The sequence below is a fragment of the Gallus gallus genome, chromosome 27, assembly GCF_016699485.2.
Source record: "Gallus gallus isolate bGalGal1 chromosome 27, bGalGal1.mat.broiler.GRCg7b, whole genome shotgun sequence".
Lineage (NCBI taxonomy): Eukaryota > Metazoa > Chordata > Aves > Galliformes > Phasianidae > Gallus > Gallus gallus.
The window spans coordinates 2,686,348-2,704,729 of record NC_052558.1 but is presented as its reverse complement, the minus strand read 5'-3'; the positions used below and the strand labels follow the sequence as shown (position 1 = coordinate 2,704,729).

Below are 18,382 nucleotides of genomic sequence, written 5' to 3'. Positions count from 1 at the left end.
TGCCCACATGGTGCTCTTTATTGCCACTGGCAGTGGTGTGTGGGGGCCACACGGGACCCCCCCGGCAGACGGGATCTGTGTGTGTGTGTGTGAGTGCCCCCCCCGTGGGACACCCCCGGGCATTCGGGGTGCCCCCCATGCAGTGCTCATGCAGCCCCCGGTGCTGCACCCCCACTCGGATGGGAGCAACATGGAGAGATGGGGACAATTTGTGGGGTGAGGGGGGGTTTTGGGGGTGGGGGTGTGGGGGGGCGGTCACCACGTGGAGTCATCGTCGATGTCAGACCTGTGGGGACAGCGGGGGTTATGTGGGGGGACACAAACCGGGGGGTGGGGGGTCGGGGGGGGTCGGGGTGGTGCTCACCACAGCGCATCACTGCGGGGACCGATGGGCTGCACTGACACTGCAGGCGCAGAGCTGCTGCGCTTCCCATACCTGCGGGGACGTGCAAAGGGCTGCACATGGGTGTGCAAATGGGAGCGTGGGGGTGTGCAAATGGGAGCGTGGGGGGCTGCAAGCAGGAGCTCATGGACATGGAAACGGGAGCGTGTGGGTGTGCAAATGGGAGCGTGCAGGTGCACAAAGGGGAGTTCATGGATGTGCAAATGAGAGCACACAAGCATGCAAGGGGGAGCGTGTAGGTGTGCAAATGGGAGCTCATGGGTGGGTAAATGGGAGCACACAGGCATGCAATTGTGAGCATGCGGGTATGTACATGGGAGCTCGTGGGTGTGCAAGGGGAAGCACGCGAGGGGGAAGGTGTGGTTGTGCAAATGGGAGTTCGTGAGTGTGTGAATGGCAGCACACGGGCAAGGGGGAGAATATGGGTGTGCAAATGGGAGCATGTGTGCAAATGGGGGTATATGGTTATGCAAAGGACGGTCATGGGTGTGCAAATGGGAGAGCAAAAGCATGCAAGGGGGAGCTTGTGGGTGTGCAAATGGAGTGTGCAGGGGTGCAAATGGCAAACGGGAGCTCGGGGACGCGCGCCCGGCAGCTCGCAGGCGCACGCGGGCGTTGACACGCCCGCGTGCGCCTGCGAGCTGCCGGGCGCGCGGGCGTGCAAACGCACGGCTGTGAGTGTGCAAACGGCCTCACCGCTGCCGCGTGACCAGGTTGATGTAATGGCGCAGCGCCGAGAAGTACTGCGCGATCTCCTCGGGGGACGCGGCGTCTCCGGGGCTTTCGGGCTTCGGTGGATACGCGGCGGCGCACAGCAGCGCGCACAGCGCCAACGCGGGCAGAACGCGGCGCGGGGACAGCGCCATCTGCGCCGGATGGCATCAAAGGGGAGGGGGGTGGAGGGGGGGTCAGAGCGGTGCCCACCCCCCTACCGACCCCCACGACCCCTCGGGGTCACAGCCGACCCGAAGCTGCTCTGTGGTTATGTGCTGTCCCCCCCTACAGTGGGAGCCCTCTGAGGTCTCCAAGAAGGTGGATCCCACCCCACCGGGAACACACCCGAAAGGGATCCCCTCCAAAAGGAACGACCCCCAAAGGGACATCTCCCGAAGAGGACCCCCCCAAAGAGGACCTCCCCAAAAGGGACTCCCCCGAAAAGGGACCCCTCCCCGAAAAGGGGACCCCCTCCAAAAGGGACACTCCCCAAAAAGGACCCCCCCCCAAAAGGGACCCTCCAAAAGGGACCTCCCCCAAAAAGGGACATCCCCCAAAATGAACCCCCTCCAAAAGGGACAGCTCGCCCAAAGGGACACCCCCAAAAGGGACCCTCCCCAAAGGGGACACTCCCCCCCCAAAAGGGACGTCCACCAAAACGGACCCCCTCCAAGAGGGACACCCCCCCCCAAAAAGGGACCCCCTCCAAAAGGGACATCCCCCAAAGGGACACCCCCCCAAAGGAGACCCCTTCCCCTCAAAGGGAACCCTTTCCAAAGACACCCCCAAAGGAAAACTCTCCCCCCACCCAGCACCCACTCCATGGTTGCGCTCCCACCCCCGGCACTCCCATTTCCCCCATAGGATAAATCCCCCAAGATGACACCCAAGATCCCCACACACCCCCCAAGATGACATCTCCTCATCCCACAAACCCCCCCCCCATCCCCATCCCCAGGGGGACCCCTCCGCCCCCAGCAGCCCCCCCATCTGTCCCCATACTCACGGTGCCAGGCAGTGGGGTGACAGCACAGGGGACGCGCCGGCTGCTGTGCCCTCCCTGCTTTTATGGCCTCCGGGGGGGCCCCGACTCCTCCCTCCCTCGGCCGTGACCGACCCACAGCACCGAGGACCACACAGCCCCCACCCCCGGCTCTGCAGCGCTCCCGGTGTCAGTGCCCCGCCGGTGTGTCCCAGAGCCCCCACTGCGGTGCACCGAAGGGGGAATGGGGAGGGGTGTGGGGGGACACACGCAGATGTGGCACAGGGCACGCAGCTGGCGATGGGACAGTGGGATAGGGCACGGGGACACTGCGGCCGTGGTGCAGGGAGGGGATGGAGATGTGGCACAGGGACATGGCACACACATGGCACACACAGAACACAGGGACACGGCACACACATGGCACAAACACGGCACAAACATGGCACACACACGGTACAGGGACCTGGCACACATATGGCACGGGGACACAGCACAAACATGGCACACACACAGCACACACATAGGACACACATGGCACACACACAGCACACACACGGTACAGGGACCTGGCACAAACATGGCACACACATGGCACACACATGGCACAGGGACATGGCACAAGCATGGCACAAACATGGCACACACACGGCACACACACGGCACAGGGACACAGCACAAACATGGCACACACACGGCACACACATAGGACACACGTGGCATACACATGGCACACACACAGCACAGGGACACGGCACACACATGGTTCACACATGGCACACACATAGGACACACATGGCACACACACGGCACACGGACATGGCACACGGACATGGCACACACACGGCACAAAGGACAGGGATACAGCATGGAGGTGACACAGACACGGCACAGGGACACATGAGCGTGGCACAAACACAGCACAGGGACGTGGCACAGACATGGCACAGGGACACAGTGTGAACATGGCACAGACATGGCACGGGGACACAGCATAGACATGGCACAGGGACGTGGCGTGAATGTGGCACAGGGACACAGCACAGGGACAAACATGGCGTGGGGACACAGCACAGACATAGCACGGGGACACAGCATGGATGTAGCACATACACAGCACAGGGACATGGCACAAGGACGTGACACAGACATGGCACAGATGTGGCACTGGGACATGGCACAGGGACAGCACAGGCACAGCACCAGCATGGCCCAAGGACACAGCACGGGGACATGGCACGGAGCTGTGGCACAGACATGACACAAACATGGCGCATGAACGTGGCACAGACACAGGACAGGGACATGGCACAGAGGTGGCACAGGGACAGGGCACAGCCATGACACGGGCACAGCATGGATATGGCACAGACGTGGCACAAGGACATGGCACAGACGTGATACAGGGGCACAGCATGGATGTGGCACGAGCATTGCACAGACATGGCACAAACACAGCACAGGGACATGGCACAGAGATGGCACAGAGGCACAGCACAGATGTGGCACACAGACATGGCACAGACATGGCACAGACATGGCACAGCGACACGGCACAGGGATGGCACAGGGACAAAGCATGGATGTGGCACACAGACATGGCACAGACATGGCACAGGGACACGGCACAGGGATGGCACAGGGATGGCACAGGGACACAGCATGGATGGGGCACGCAGACATGACACAAACAGGGCACAGACATGGCACAGAGATGGCACAGAGGCACAGCATGGATGTGGCACAGACATGGCACAGAGATGGCACAGAGATGGCACATGGACACGGCACAGACATGGCACAGGGACACGGCACAGACATGGCACAGAGATGGCACAGAGGCACAGCAGGGATGTGGCACAGACATGGCACAGACATGGCACAGGGACACAGCACAGAGATGGCACAGGGACACAGCACGGATGTGGCACACAGCCACGGCACGGGGACACAACACACAGCCACGGCACGCGTGAGAGGCACAGGAGGTGATGGTGGCACACAGACAGGGGGACATCAGCCACACAGAGGGACACGGGCACGGCCAGCCGTGGGGCAGCGGGCAGCACAGCACACAGCACCTCTGCTGCCTCAGTTTCCCCCTCAGCACACAGCAGAGCACGGAGCCACCGCAGCACCGCCACTGCAGCACCGCCACCACCTCCCCAGGATGGATGAGCTGCCCTTTCCGCTCCCCCCCCCCATGTTAATTCATTATGGATTTGGCATTAACGAGCAATCACGCGGCCATGCTGCGGGGGGAAACTGAGGCACGGAGGCGCCCGTCTGGGACGTGACGCACAACGTGGGGGTCAACAGAGCCAACGTGGGGGGGGGGGGGGATGGGGGGGAACAGTGCCTCTGGAGGGAGGGCTGCAGGGATGGGATGAGGGGACGCAGCGCTGAGTGACCACAGGGAGCTGCACGCCTGGCAGGAGGGGACACGGCCGTGCTGCTGTGACCTGGCCAAGCAGCAGCATGGGCACAGCTCGTGGCACTGTCACCATGGGGGTCCCGGCCCCACGGCTGTGTGCAGCCCGGCGAGCAGCACGCAGAGCCTCGCACCCCGCAGGGCTCACACGCGTGTGCTCACACGCTCGGCACGCACGCGGCCTCTGCGGCATCACGGTGGCCGAAGCCACCCGGTGTCACACGCACAGCGCGGGGCGGCAGCTGTGCTCCGGGGATGGGATCGCCCACATCGCTGTCACCTTTCACGTCGCCGCCATCGATGTGAGGGTGATTGGATCGATGCACGCTGGGGACGCTGAGGGTGGATCTGAACCAACCCCACCCGGGGGGGGCACAATGACTGCCACCCATCCCCACCACCCCCACAAGGACTGGGAGAGCGGCAGCGCCACTCCCAGCCCGCAACACCACCCCATGTCGCCGAGCAGAGGGGGGGCCCAGGCTCCACGTGGCCCCCCCAGCACCGACCCCAGCAGAAGGGAGGGGGGGGGCGGGGGAGACGGAGGCGACGTTTCTGCTCTATTTCCCCCAGGTGACAGCAAACAGCCGTTTTCCAAAGGTCACAGGATGGCTCCGGCAGTGGGGCACCGCGGCAGGGGGACGGGACGGGGGGCCCCCCCCAGCTCCGTGCATCGGAAAGGCGCAGGGATGGCAAACAGGGCACTGCCCCCCCCCGCTCTTTATGGCCCTGCACTTTCCGCCGGAGACGCATTAAGGGCCCCACAGCCCTTATCAGCCCTTATCGGCCCCGGCAGCACCTGTTTGCTCGGCCCCACGCGCTTCCGATGTGCTGACAGGGACGGTGGGGACAGCGAGGACACGGCCCCCACTGCCAGCCCCTCCCTGCATGCCCACTGTGGCAGCCACAACCCCAGCAGCACCCCCAGCCCCCGTTTCCCCACCTTGAGGAGGGGGACACCCCATAGCGGCGCACAGAGCCCCCCCCCCACGAGGCACCACCCGACGGAGCAAAAGGATTTCTCCTTCCGCCAATACAAAAATGGGGGAGTGGGGATTTCGGGCCGCCTGGGAGCCCCCCCTGCAGCCCGGAGCGCGCGCAGGGCACAGCCACCACCTCGTCCTATTATCAAATATTTACATATTAAAAAAAAAACCCCTCATAATAAATAGCGATCCTTCAAATAAAACAACCAAAACGAGCCGTTGCCTGCACTGCCTGCAGTCCCGCTCAGCCGTCGGTGGCCAGGATGACGACGGCGCCGAAGATGCCCACGTTCTGCCCGATGAGCTTCATCTGGTTCCAGAACTCAACGCGGCGCGCCTCGTGCCAGTAACCGATGTTACCGTCGATGAGGAGGATGGCCAGAGGGAGCAGCACGGCCAGGACCTGCGCTGCCACCCGCACGTAGTAACCGGAGAGGAAGGCCAAGGCGAGGAGGCCGTAGAGCACGAAGAGGAGCTGCAGGGTGAGCTCGCCGCCCAGGATGTGGTTCAGGTAGGCCAGGCGGTCCTCCTTGCTGTGCTGCAGTGAGTAGGCCTGAGGGAGAGGGGCTTTGGCTGTGGTACGGGATCGGCACGGTCGTCGCCCACCCCCCAGTGCCCCCCCATACCTGGCAGATGAGGTAGATGCCCAGGAAGACCTGGCCTGTGGACTGCAGCGAGCGGCTGCGTGGCTTCTGCCGGTACAGCTCGCCTGCACCGCTGGCCAGGATGAGGAAACCGCCGATGATGGCGATGGTCCGGGAGTACATCCGCACCTGTGGGGTCACCGTCACTGCTGCGCCCCCCACATATGGGGAGGGAGTCCCTGGGGGGGGGTGGGGAGGGGGCTCACCTTCAGCCAGTCGCCGTAGTGCACGTGGCCGCCGATGTGTGAGGCGTAGGTGGCCACAGCGAGCTGCAGGGCGGCCCCCAGGGCGAACCAGCGGCGCTTCACCCCGAAGGACATGAAGCTGGCACACAGCACGGCCACCCCCATGTCCACGTACAGGTATGGCACTGGGATGTCAGGCTTCCTGGGGGGGCCACAGCAGCTCCAGCCCCGTCAGCACCCCCTGCTCCCATCCCCGCACCGGATCTGCGCATCCTGCCCCCTCCCAGGGTCCCCATCCCATCAGCCCCCCATCCCTGAGCCCTACGCTACCCCTGGAGCCACCCATCTGCCCCAAGACCCCCAACCCCACATTTAGCCCAGTCCCCTCAGTCCCACGGTTGCCCCAAGCCCCCTAACCCTACCTCTGGAGCCCCCCAGCTGCCCCACACTAACCGGCATCCATGGCCCCACACCAATCGTGGCCTCTTCGGCCCCAGGGCTCTGCCAACACCCTCTGCCACACATAACCCCCATGCCCCAACCCCCAGCTGCCCCACACTTAACTTAGGCTCCTCCAGCTGCTTCACTGCAACCCTCAGCCCCTCCTGCCCCACACTAAACTCGTGGCACGCAGCTGCCCCACACCTACCCCGTTGACTCCCGCTCGCCATACCAACTCAAGTCCCTTCAGCAATCTCATGCTTAACCCAAGATCCTTCTGCTGCCCCACACGTGCTTTGCTCCCCTTTGCTCCCCTACTTGACCCAAGTCCCACATACCCACTCAGTCTCCCTTAGATGCCCCACACTTAATTCCAGACGCTCCATAGCAACCCCATTCCTTCCTAGGTGCCCTATACTTAACCCAGAACCCCCAGCTGCCCCACACCGATCCCAGTGCTCCCCAGAAGCCCCCAGCTAACCCACACTTAACCCAATCCCTCCCCCTCCCAATGCGATCCCAGCTGCCTCGTACGTAACCCCAGCTTCCCCATAGCAGCCCCAGTGCCCCCAGATGCCCCACATCCACCCCAGACCCCTTACTTCACCCAATCCCACGCCAGCTGCCCCACACCTGACCCAGACCCCTCCATACCCGCCCTCAGTCTCTCCTGGCTGCCCCACACTTGATCCCAGTGCCCACCATCAACCCCACACCCGCACCTCTACCCCTCAGATGCCCCACACCCACCCCAGCGCCCTCACTTACCCCAATCCCCGCAGTCGACCCACAATTAACTCAGACCTCACCATACCCACACTCATCCCCTCCCCCCCAACAGGTGCTCCACACTTAACCCCCACCCCACCTCCGTACCCTCTCGGCCCACCGCGGCTCATCTCACCCTCACCCTCCCCGCTCTCCCGCTCCCTTCCCCCGCACCGCCGCCCGTCGGCCCGCTCGGCGCACAGCAGCAGCCCGCTGAAGCAGTGCCAGAAGGGGAAGCGGGTCAGCAGCACCCCGCCGCCCGCCGTCAGCAGCCGCAGCGCCCGCCGCCTCCACCCGCGCCCCGCCGCCATTTCGGGGAGGCCTGAAACCGGAAGGCCTAGTGGAGGAGCCGGAAATCCTTGCGCACTGCGCCGGAAGTCCCGCCGCCGGAAGTCGAGGGGCAAGACTTCCTGCGCGGCCCGGTGTCCCCTCACAAACCCAGATCGCCACACCGGTGATGGTTAAAAAAATCTCGGGTTTTATTGTTTTTTGCTAAACAATACTAAAAAAATTTTCCTTTTTTTTTCTTTTTTTTTTTTGTCTTTTCTTTACGTTTTTTTTTTTCTTCTTTAACTCCGTAAGGCAGGGCTTGAATTAAACGCTTTTTGTTTTTTTTTTTTTTTTTTGAGCCATTTCTTCTCTTTAAAAACAAAAACAAACAAAAAAATAACAAAAAAAAAAAAACCAAAGGGGAGGGGGGGAAATCATGGCAAAAAAAAGGACACACACTAAAAAAAAATAATGGAGGAAACGGTGAAAATTAAAGAGAAAAAGGGATGCCCCCCCCCCCCCCTCCCCCCATAGGAAATGAACTTTGGGCTCCTTTGGGTGAAAATGTGGGGATTTTGGTGGTTGGTTGTGGGCTTTTTTTTTTGCCATGATCCCGAGAGAATGGCCGGAAGCAGAAAATATTTAAAGACCATTTTTATATATATTCATATATATCTTTAAAGATAAGAAAAATAGGACTAATTCAAGCCTTGCCCTGTGCAAACAAAATGAAAAGAGGACCGTGCGGGCCGCAGGTCCGGCTCGGGGCTGCTGCTGCTTCGTTTTATTTTTGGAGGGGGTCTGGGGGGGGGAGGAAAGGGGAACTGCTCCCATTGGGGGCCACGGACCCCCTTTGGAAAAATAAAGGAGGTTGGGGGGGGGGGAGAGGGGCGTCCAAAAATAAAAGTAACCGAGCGCGAGCAGCCGGTGGGAAAGAAACCATGGCGGACAAAAGAAAGTCTGTTAGTCAAGTAATGCATGAGCTTTTAAATTATTCTTTTTTTTTTTTCTCTTTTTTTTTTTTTCTTTTTTTTTTGTGTGTGTGTGTGTGGTTGGTTGGGTTTTTTGTTGTTGTTGTTGTTGTCGTCGTTGGGTTTTTTTTTGTTGTTGTTTTGTTTTGTTTTTTAAAGTCTAAGGTTTGGAATCGGCGAGCTGCCCCGTTCCCCAGGGAGGACATCGGTGCCTGCAGGCCTCAGGACGACAGGGCGCTCTCCTTCTGTGTTTGCTGTGCTTGTGAACGCTGCATTACCTTTTGGCTTTCCACATCTCTAAAGTGTTTCTCGACCTGTGGGTGGGGAGGGGCTCAGCATGGCCAAAGAGGGGAGGGGGTGACCCCCACTGCCCCTCCAACCCCCCCCCCCCGACCCCCCACTGTTTTGCTGTACTCACTATTTTGCGTACGTGCCCCAGCGCGCTGCCCTCTTTGCCTTTACAGTTCTCCACCTGGTATGGGGGGGCGATGACGACTTCTTCCATCACAACTATGTTCTTCTCCTGCCATTTACAGTCCTTAATGCTGTGGGGGTGGGGGGCAGAAGGATCAGCCCAGCCGTGTTCCCCTCCCCCCTCCCCCATTCTACCACCCCACGCATCCCGCCGACCACCTGCAGGGTTTTGGGGTGACACCGAACAACGCAGACCCCCCTCCCTGGGCCACGTGGGGATACACAGTGACCCCAAACCCACAGTGTGGGTGTGGAGGGGTGGAGGGGAGCAGGAGGCATTGAGACTCACGTCTTGTGGATGGTCTGGAAGAGCTGCTGTCCCTCCAGAGAGACCCCCGCGCTGATGGCGTATGCCTGGCTCAGCTTCTCCTCCTTCTCCATCCGTGCTTTGTTGGCGAGCTGGGGGGAGACAGAGATAGGGCTCAAGCTGGGGGGGGGGGGGGGGTGGGGAGGGGGGCAGGGCACAGACCCGAGGCCACAGCCTCATCCTGCACACTGCCTGCACCCCACACCACCCCCAGAGGGTGGCTGTGCACCCACCAGCATTCCCTCTGCCTTTCCCCAGCTATCACTGCATTTTAGCTCCCAGCCACCTTCCATTTGTTCGTGCAATGCTCGACAACCTGGGCAAGCCGAGTCCGAAACAGCAACATCAAGGCTCACACGGTGGAGGTATGAGCAATTCTATCCCAGAGCAGTTACTACAGTCCAAAAAAGGCAACAACAACAACAAATAAATCAGCTTTTTGGGAACAGCAACAGCAGTCCCTCTGGCAGCGTGCAGTCCATGTGCAGGGAGGCCTCCGTTGGGGCTCACACTGACACAGCACAAGCGAGCAAGGAGCAGGAGCAGGGTGCCCAGCACACAAAGCCACCGAGTTTCCTCCCAGCTCCTTCAAGAGCTCGGGGAGAAGCAGCAAAAGAGCCAGGCTTCTCCTCAGCCCTCACATGGAGCCTCTCCCCCTCACCCTGGCAGCTGAGCAGCACTGCAGACACTGAACACACGGCCGCTGCTGACAACGCTGCATCCCACATGGCAGCAGTGACCCCTCTGCAAGCCTGCTGTGGGTACAGAGAGCCCAATTTCTCAGGGAGAACGGGCACTTTTTGCAGCAAACACTGCTCACCCCTCCAGCACCCAAACACCAGGACTCCAGCACACAGGGCCACTGCCCTGAGCCACACCACTGACTGCACAGCGAGGGCCTGTGGGGAAAGACCAGAGGGTTCCTCTCCTCGTTTGCCCCTGCCAGAACAGAACTGGACGTGCAACGTGCCAGCCCCCTGCCTGCAGTACCCCATAGAGCCTCCTCACTTCCACAGCATCCTCAGCACCAGGACCATGCCTCAGCTCTGTGCCTCATGCAACGCCTGCATGAATGAATGAGTCACTGCCCACCCCGTCCCATCAGCACGGGTGACAAAACATGAGCAGACAGAACTGCTGCTGGGACAGCCCACGGCCCCACAGAGCTGCACCAAGCAGGGGTGGCCACACTCTGTGAGCTCTGTGCTGCAGTACCACCATCACCCCCCTATCTGCTCCAGCCCCACAGCTCCAGCACCGCCTGCACTGAGGGACATGGACCAAAACTACAGCAACTACTACTACCTAAGAGAGAACGTGTGAAGTGGTGCCACATCAGGTGCTGTCTGCTTCCCAGCCACGTCCCTCTGTGCAATTAGAAGGAAGAGCTGCATCTTTACAGCACTTGTGTCATCTGAAATCCGTCAACGTGCTCACCCAGGGAGGGGGAACTGCCAGGCGGTGGCAGCAGCTGGGCGTCCCCTACCATATGCAGGGACACAGCCGCTGCCATGAGAAGCTTCTAGGTGGGGAAAAGGAGGAACCCCACAGACAGACCCTGCTCACATATCCCCTGGAGCCCCCCGAGGGCCTCACAACCTCCAGGGCTGCATCCCAAAGGTGTGGGCTCACCTTCCCTTCAGCACCTGTCCCCTTCAAGGAGGACGCACAAGAAGCTGCTCCTCAAAACTCAGACAGCGCTGGGCTTCACAGCTCCTGTCCCACCCCCCCTCCGTTGGGCTGTGCCAGAAATTCTGCTTTCGAAGGCGAGCAGCATCCATGCAGAGAGGGCACCAACCTCCCGCAGCGCCCACAGGAGCACAGAAAGCACGCCGATGCATTCAGCCAGCAGGCGCCGTGTGAGCGGGGCGAGAGTTCAAAGGGCGAGGAGCAGAGGGAGAGCCTGAGCTGTGCCCCCCCTCGAGGGAAGGCCTCCGAGCACTGGGCCACCCCACTGCCACAGAACCTGCTGCAGCTCCTGGCTGAACAGCCCCACAGCACAGAAGCTCACCCCCAAACCCTGAACGGAGCTGCACGGGGTCACACACAGTGCAGGCTTGAAGTTAAAGGCCAACCCATCCCAGCACAGAGTTGACAGCATGGCTTCCCCCCACCCCCCCCCACACAGCCCCCAGCCCGCCCCAGCCGCCTTCTTACCTTGCTAACATTGAGTGAAGCTAAAGGAGGAGGGGTTTCCGTGCGGTCGTTAATTATTTCCACTTCTGAAACATACTGTAAGTTTACAAGCAGGATATCTGCGTGGTTGGGCTTCCCACTGGAAGAAGGGCATTCTGGAGGGACAAAGCATTAAGGAAGACAAACCCAGACGGAGAGGAGCTGAGCACAGAAAGCCAGCAGGTGGTCTGCAGTGAGTTTTCCACCATCCCTATCCCAGCTCTGCCAACGCGGCCACCTGCAAGGCTGCACAGCACGACCAAACTCTCCTTTGGCTCATTTGACGCCGATGTGCTTTTCCCGACTACAGCAGAGATGTTTTCAGCCCCAAACTGTCCTGACCACACCACGCACAAGCTGGGATACTGTGTGGTCTTCTCCCAGAAACGAGCTCAGTTCTGACCCGAGATGCAGCTGCCACATTCCAAGCAGCGCAGTGCGCTCCCTTACACACAAGCTGGTCTGGAAGCGAACCCAACCACCACCCTACCTCACACTCACACATTTTATCCCACAGCTGCTTCCTCTGGCAGGCAATAGCCAAGCTTACAGCCTCGCCAGGAGGACAGGAGCTCCTCACTCTCCTCACCTCCCAGGTTTGTTGTGGTTGGTGCTGCAGCACGGCTGGGAAACACACATGAAACAACAGTGCACCACCCCCAGAAAACCCTTCTAGAACTGACACGAGTTCCTGAGCAATCTGTTCCCGGGGAGCTGCACTGCAGGCCATTGCTGCAGCCTCCCCTTCAAGAGAAGCCTGTGGGGCTCAGCTCTCCTCAGCCCCCCGAGCTGCCACAAAGACCTCAGGAGCAAACACATTTCTGCACAGCACAGAGCACGAGGGATGGATGTGGCACGAGAGTCACTTCCCTCAGGGGGTGAGACCACAGAAGATGTGAAGTTGGAAGGGACCCACAAGGAGCAGCGGGTCCAACTCCTGGCTCCACACAGGACCACCCAGAAACTAAACCTTACAGCTGAGAATGGAGGGTGAGTCAGAACAGCCGGGCGCTCCCTGCCTGCTGCTGGGGACCTCTGGGGGTCCCATTCCCCCTCCAGAGCTGCGGGGGACATTTCCCACAATGCTCCAACACTCCTCACTGATGCAGCCTGCAGAAACGGACGTCCTGCAGCTCCTGCCCTCTCTCTCACAGCTCCAGAACCAGCCCTGAGGCCACAGAATCACCTCAAACGCCCCTCCAGTCCCTTTCAGCACCATCCCTGGGCTCAAGGTCTGCCTCCACAAGCTGCCTGTAGTCCCTCTTAATGCTCTGCACCAGCCCTCCGCTCTCACATCACTGCCAGGTCAAAAAAAATAAAGCACATCCTGGTGTATACACACATGCATTGATGCATTTTAAGGCCCAAGCACTGCCCTCCTGCCTCCCTCCAGACAAGGCCTGGGCAATGCCAGAGCTCTGTCCCCTTCCCCACGGCATTTCTCCTCCACCTCAGTAACAAGAGCTCCTCCGTGCCCCCCACGTGCCCTTAAAAGGCTCCTCCCGCACTCCCCAAACCTCACTGAGCCCCGCTCACCACACTGCTGCCTCTCTCTGCAACCCCAAACAAGCACTATTCCCAACCAGAGCCTCCCCCAGGCTCCTCCTGTCCTCAGGATCCCTCCATAGCCCCCCAGCAGGCTCCCCCCCCTCCCCAGGACCTCACCGTGCTCTGCCCAAAGCCCCCCACGAGGTCCCAATCGATGCTCCACAATCCCCCCCTGCACAGCAGTCCCCTCTCCAGAACCACCCTGCATCCCCCCCCGCCCCCACCACGCTCTTCACTCACATCTCTATGGATCCCCCCACTCCTCAAGAGCCCCTCCATCCACCCCTCACCCCCCAAGCCCCCTTCTCCTACAGGACCCCAATAACACCCCCCACAGATCACACTCCCCCATAACCCCATCAGAAGTCTCCCAACTCCCCCCTCCCCCCCTCCCTCAATAACACCCCCCACCTCCTCACAGTGCCCTCCACCACCCAGCAAACCCCTACAGATCCCCTCTGCCCCCCATAACCCCACCCCATATATCTCCCCGCTCCCCACAAACGCCGTTATGGAATCACAGAGTCCCACAACACCCCAAGCCGGAATGGACTCCTCTACACTCCTCCCCACCCCCCAGCATCCCCCAATACACCCCACGCTCCACAAACTCCCCCCAACAACCCCCCCGCCCCACCAACTCCCCTCCAAACACCCCCTCTCCCCCAATACCACCTCCCCACCAACCCCCCTTACGGAGCCCCCCGCTCCCCAATAACCCCCCCACAGACCTCTCCCCCCCCCCCCAACGAACCCCCTCACGCCCCACCGCCCAACCTCCATCCCCCCCCACCCCCCGTCCCGCCCTCCCCTCAGCCCCCCCCCCTCCCCGCCGTGAGGCCGGGCCGCGGTGCGGGGGGTGGCGGCCCCGTGGCGGCGCGGCGGATGGATACTGAGCGCCAGCATCTTGCTGGGGTAATCGAAGGCGACGACCTCGCCCTGCAGGCGCTGCTCCTGGCAGGTGCGGCACGACACCTGGCTGCCCACGCTGAAGCACTCGCCCGGCGCCGCCATTTTCTCTCAGCCCGCAGCGGCCGCCGCGGCTCGGCTCGGCCAGGGGGGGGCGGGGCGCCGTCGACGTCACCGCGCTGCGTGATGACGTCGCCGCGTTTGCGCGATGACGCCGCGCGCGCTGCGTGCCGGCGTCGCCGCGCCGCCGCGGGGCGGGGTGACCTTGGAACCGCGAGGCTTTTTGTCCCTCGCGCCGCCCCGTAGCGGCCGCTCCGCTCGCGTCGCAGGGCGTGCTGGGAAGTGTAGGAGGCCGAGGCGGTTAGCGGCCTGCCGGCGGGGAGGGCCGCGGGGACCCGGCCCCAGGGTGAGGTCCCAACCCCCGCTGCGAGCTCCTAGGCCGGCCCCGGGCCGCGGCTGCTGCCCTCCCCGCGCCATAACGGCCCTCTGCAGGGCTCCCTGAGCGGTGAGGGGCTGACGGACCCCCATAGGCCGCTCTGGGGGTCCCTCAGGGCTGCCCCGATCGCCGCGGTGTCCCCAGGGCTGCACGGCTCGGCCTCGTGGCCGGCACCGAGCCTCTCCCGTCCCGTGCCTTCGTGCCCGTCGTCCCCGTTATCCTCTTTCCTATCTCCATCCCCGCCCCCATCCCGTGCCCATCATCCCCATCTCCACCCCATCCCCGTTCCTATCTCCATCCCCTTTCCCCATTTCCCATCCCCATCTCCACCCCTACCCCCATCCCTCCCTCCATCCATCCCATCCCCAGTATCATCATCCCTATATCCATCCCACACTCCCCATCCCCACCATTCCCATCCCCATCCCATCCTCATCAGCCCTATCCCCATCTGATCCCCTTTCTCCCCCCATCCCCACCGTCCCCATCCCATTCCCCATCCATATCCCATTCCCTTTCTCCCACCATCCCATTCCCCATCCATATCCCATCCCCTTTCTCCCACCATTCCCATCCCATTCCCCATCCATATCCCATTTCCTTTCTCCCTCCATCACCACCATCCCCATCCCATTCCCCATCCACATCCCATCCCCTTCCTCCCACCATCCCCATCCATATCCCATTCCATTTCTCCCCCCATCCCCATCCTATTCCCCATCCCATCCCCTTTCTCCCTCCATCCCCACCATTCCCATCCCATCCCCTTTCTCCCCCCATCCCCTCCATTTCCATCCCATTCCCCATCCATATCCCATTCCCTTTCTCCCCCCATCCCATTCCCCATCCCCATCCCATCCCCTTTCTCCCACCATCCCCATCCATATCCCATCCCCTTCCTCTCCCCATCCCCATCCCATCCTCATCAGCCCCACCTCCAACCTGTCCCCTTCCTCTCCCCATCCCTATCATTCCCACCCCCGTCCTCCCCCCCACCCATGACCCCTCCCTGACTCTCTCCCTCCCCACAGCCCACACCATGGAGGCCCTCCACACCGCCGGGATCCACTTTGCCGAGGTGCTGCAGTCCGGACCGCCCTGGATGGAAAACTTTTGGATCACCATCACTTCTGTGGCCGACCCCAAATGCATCTTCACCGTGTGCTTCCCGCTCGCCTATTTCCTCGACCGCAAGGTGGGGGTGGCGGTGCTGTGGGTCGGGCTGGTGGCTGAGTGGCTCAACGTGGTCTTCAAATGGTGAGGGCACGGCCTGTGCTGGGTCCTGCAGGGCTGGGGGATGCCACGGCCCCATAGGTGCCCTCCTGCTGCTGCCCGCAGCCCCCAGACCCACTGGGGCCGTGTGGGGCGCTGAGGCTTTGGGCTGCAATCCATTCACTGCTCTGCTCTGTCCCTCCCTCTCAGGTTTTTATTTGGGGAACGCCCGTTCTGGTGGATCCACGAGTCGGGCTTTGCCAGCCGGCAGCCGCTCACACTGCGTCAGTTTCCCGTCAGCTGCGAAACGGGACCAGGTGAGCTGTGTGTGTCCCTGCAGGACACCGCGGGATTCCGTCCTGCTGACCCCAGGGACGCAGCGGGGAGAGTGTGGAACTGAAAGCACACAGGGAAGTATACAATGCTGGGCAGCTGCCTTCAGAGGGGCAGCCAGGGGCTCCTCGGTGCCGGTGCTTAGCGTAAGCAGGATGCTGAGAGCCCTTCCTGCCAAGCTGGCACTGGGGAAAGCATTTCCTGCATCAGTTCCCCGTCTGTACGACAGAGATACATTTCCTCTTTTGCTCTATGAGGAAATACTCGGGGTCCTGCCTTCCTCCCTGGCAGCGCAGAGGTGGGCAGGGCAGCCCGGGGATCCCAATGCTGGCGGGATGGGGCAGCCAGGGGTTGGCAGCACAGCTGAGAAGTGAGCAGCAGGGAGCGGGGTGGGCTGGCACAGCTCTGGGGCCAGGAAAGCCCACAGGGCAGTCTGCGGGTGGTGGGGATGCTCTCTGCACTTGGTTTCTTTTCTGAAGCCCCCCACAGCTCTGCACCTGCTGGTTTTTGGGGCTTGCAGGGCTCCTTGCCCCGTTTGAGCATCTCATGCTTTGCAGGCAGCCCCTCCGGCCACTGCATGATCACCGGGGCAGCACTGTGGCCGCTGGTGACTGCGCTGACAGCGTTGGCATCCCGACACTCCAAGAGGTGAGAGCTGGGGCACTCCCGGAGTCCATAGAAGGCAGTTTTTGGGGAGAAGGAGATGCACCGCAGGGCTCTTTCTGCTGGGCTGGATGGGGAACGCAGCTCTGGCTGCTGTGGGATCCGCTCACCCAGCTCACCTCTTCCAGCCTCGTGCTGAAGCTGATCCCCTTCAGCGCCTACACGCTGCTGCTGCTGGCCGTGGGGCTCTCGCGGGTCTTTGTCCTCGCTCACTTTCCCCACCAGGTGCTCGGTGGCATTGTGGCAGGTGAGCAGGGCAGGGGTCACCTCCCCCCCCCCCCCCCCATCCCCTCGAGCCCCCCCACATCCATCTCCGCACCCCCCAACCTGACCGTCCTCCCCCCACAGGGGCCGCCCTGGGCTGGGGGCTGCAGGCTCACATCCCAGCCACGCGCTCTCTGGGTTTCTTCGCTGCCACATCGCTGGGGCTGCTGCTGGGTTCGGTCGCCCTGCATAGGCTCATGGTTGCTGCTGGCGTTGACATCGACTGGTGAGCAGCTGTGGGGAGCGGGTGGGGGCCTCAGAGCCCCAGGGTGGAAGGGGTTCATCCCTGAGAAGTGACTCTTCAAAACAGAGAAGGGCGAGGGGGGGGGGGGGGGGGGGGCACAGGGGTCTGCCCTCCAGGCTGCTGGGGGTCGAACCCCAAAGATTTTGCCCCCCAGTTCGAAAGGGACCGGCCTTAAAGTGCATTTCCCAACGCCACTGCGTGCTGAGATCTGCCCCCAGAGCAGAGCAGCGACTGCAGCGCCTTCACCCCCCCACCGACACCCACCTCCCTTCCCTCACCTCCTTCTGGGAGGGGTCTCAGCCTCACCCCCCCCCCCTCTCCCCCCCTCCAGGTCCATCCGTTTGGCCACCGCTTGGTGCAAAGACCCGTCCTGGCTGCGCCTCGACACGCGGCCCTTCGCCTCCATCTGCCGCGTGGCGGGCAGCTCTCTGGGGCTGGGCTTGGCTGCCGGAGACCCCCAACGTTGGGACAAACCGTTGCCCCCCCGGCAGCGAGCAGCCTGCGCCGTGCTGGCGTTGGCAGCCGTGCGGGGGCTGCAGCACATCCCCCAACCCCAGCAGGTGACACTGTGGTACGCCTCCAGCTTCCTCAAGTACACCGCCGGGCCCGGGATGGTGGCTGTGCTGCTGCCCCGCATCGCCCGCACCGTTATCCGCCCCCAGAGCCCCCCCCACGCGGAATAGTGGGCTGGGGGGGGGGGTGGGGGGGGGGTCCCCAACCTTGGCACGGTGAGCGCCCACATCGCAGCATCCCATCTCAGATCACTACACCAATCCTCTCCAAACAGGGGCAGCCCTCACCCCCCACCTCTCCAGGTTCCTCCTGGGAGGGGGGAATCCCCAACACCCCCCCCCCCCCCCCCACATTTCCTCCTGGGAGGGGGGAACCCCCAACTCCCCCCATTTCTTCCTGGGAGGGGGCACTCCTCACCCCTCTCTGCCCCCAATAAAGGTACTGTTACACTCCACCGCTGCCCCAAAGTTCCTTCTAACAGCAGGGGGGGGGTGGGCACAAAGACTCAG

General features: G+C 62.0%; 4 protein-coding genes across 5 annotated transcripts; 1 reads left to right on the top strand and 3 right to left on the bottom strand.

Annotated features, from left to right (window-relative positions):
* LOC107049570 (peptide YY-like) lies at positions 1 to 2,161 on the bottom strand. The gene is made up of 4 exons (NM_001361182.2): positions 2,124 to 2,161; positions 1,100 to 1,269; positions 365 to 436; positions 1 to 286 (listed from the first exon to the last, which is right to left on the bottom strand). The coding sequence occupies exons 2-4, from the start codon at positions 1,267 to 1,269 to the stop codon at positions 256 to 258; spliced, it is 273 nt and encodes a 90-aa protein (NP_001348111.1). The 5' UTR covers positions 2,124 to 2,161; the 3' UTR covers positions 1 to 255.
* Positions 2,162 to 5,650: 3,489 nt separating this feature from the next.
* TMEM101 (transmembrane protein 101) lies at positions 5,651 to 8,987 on the bottom strand. Its single transcript, XM_003643812.6, has 4 exons — positions 7,729 to 8,987; positions 6,367 to 6,547; positions 6,143 to 6,289; positions 5,651 to 6,069 (listed from the first exon to the last, which is right to left on the bottom strand). Exons 1-4 carry the CDS (start codon positions 7,863 to 7,865, stop codon positions 5,761 to 5,763), a joined length of 774 nt encoding a protein of 257 aa, XP_003643860.1. The 5' UTR covers positions 7,866 to 8,987; the 3' UTR covers positions 5,651 to 5,760.
* LSM12 (LSM12 homolog) lies at positions 8,123 to 14,350 on the bottom strand. Its single transcript, NM_001137651.1, is given in 5 exon segments — positions 8,123 to 9,109; positions 9,214 to 9,340; positions 9,559 to 9,668; positions 11,734 to 11,867; positions 14,193 to 14,350. Coding segments are annotated over 5 exon segments (585 nt in total). The 5' UTR covers positions 14,314 to 14,350; the 3' UTR covers positions 8,123 to 9,016.
* A 185-nt stretch (positions 14,351 to 14,535) lies between these two features.
* G6PC3 (glucose-6-phosphatase catalytic subunit 3) lies at positions 14,536 to 18,330 on the top strand. Of its 2 annotated transcripts, none has more exons than XM_015273297.4 (7): positions 14,536 to 14,614; positions 15,676 to 15,901; positions 16,067 to 16,173; positions 16,747 to 16,837; positions 16,981 to 17,099; positions 17,201 to 17,342; positions 17,692 to 18,330. In XM_015273297.4, the coding sequence occupies exons 2-7, from the start codon at positions 15,684 to 15,686 to the stop codon at positions 18,041 to 18,043; spliced, it is 1,029 nt and encodes a 342-aa protein (XP_015128783.2). In that variant the 5' UTR covers positions 14,536 to 14,614; positions 15,676 to 15,683; the 3' UTR covers positions 18,044 to 18,330. The 2 variants fall into 2 exon arrangements, with proteins under 2 accessions (XP_015128783.2, XP_015128784.2); XM_015273298.4 differs by having other exon boundaries at positions 14,536 to 14,713; positions 17,692 to 18,322.
* Positions 18,331 to 18,382: the final 52 nt, after the last annotated feature.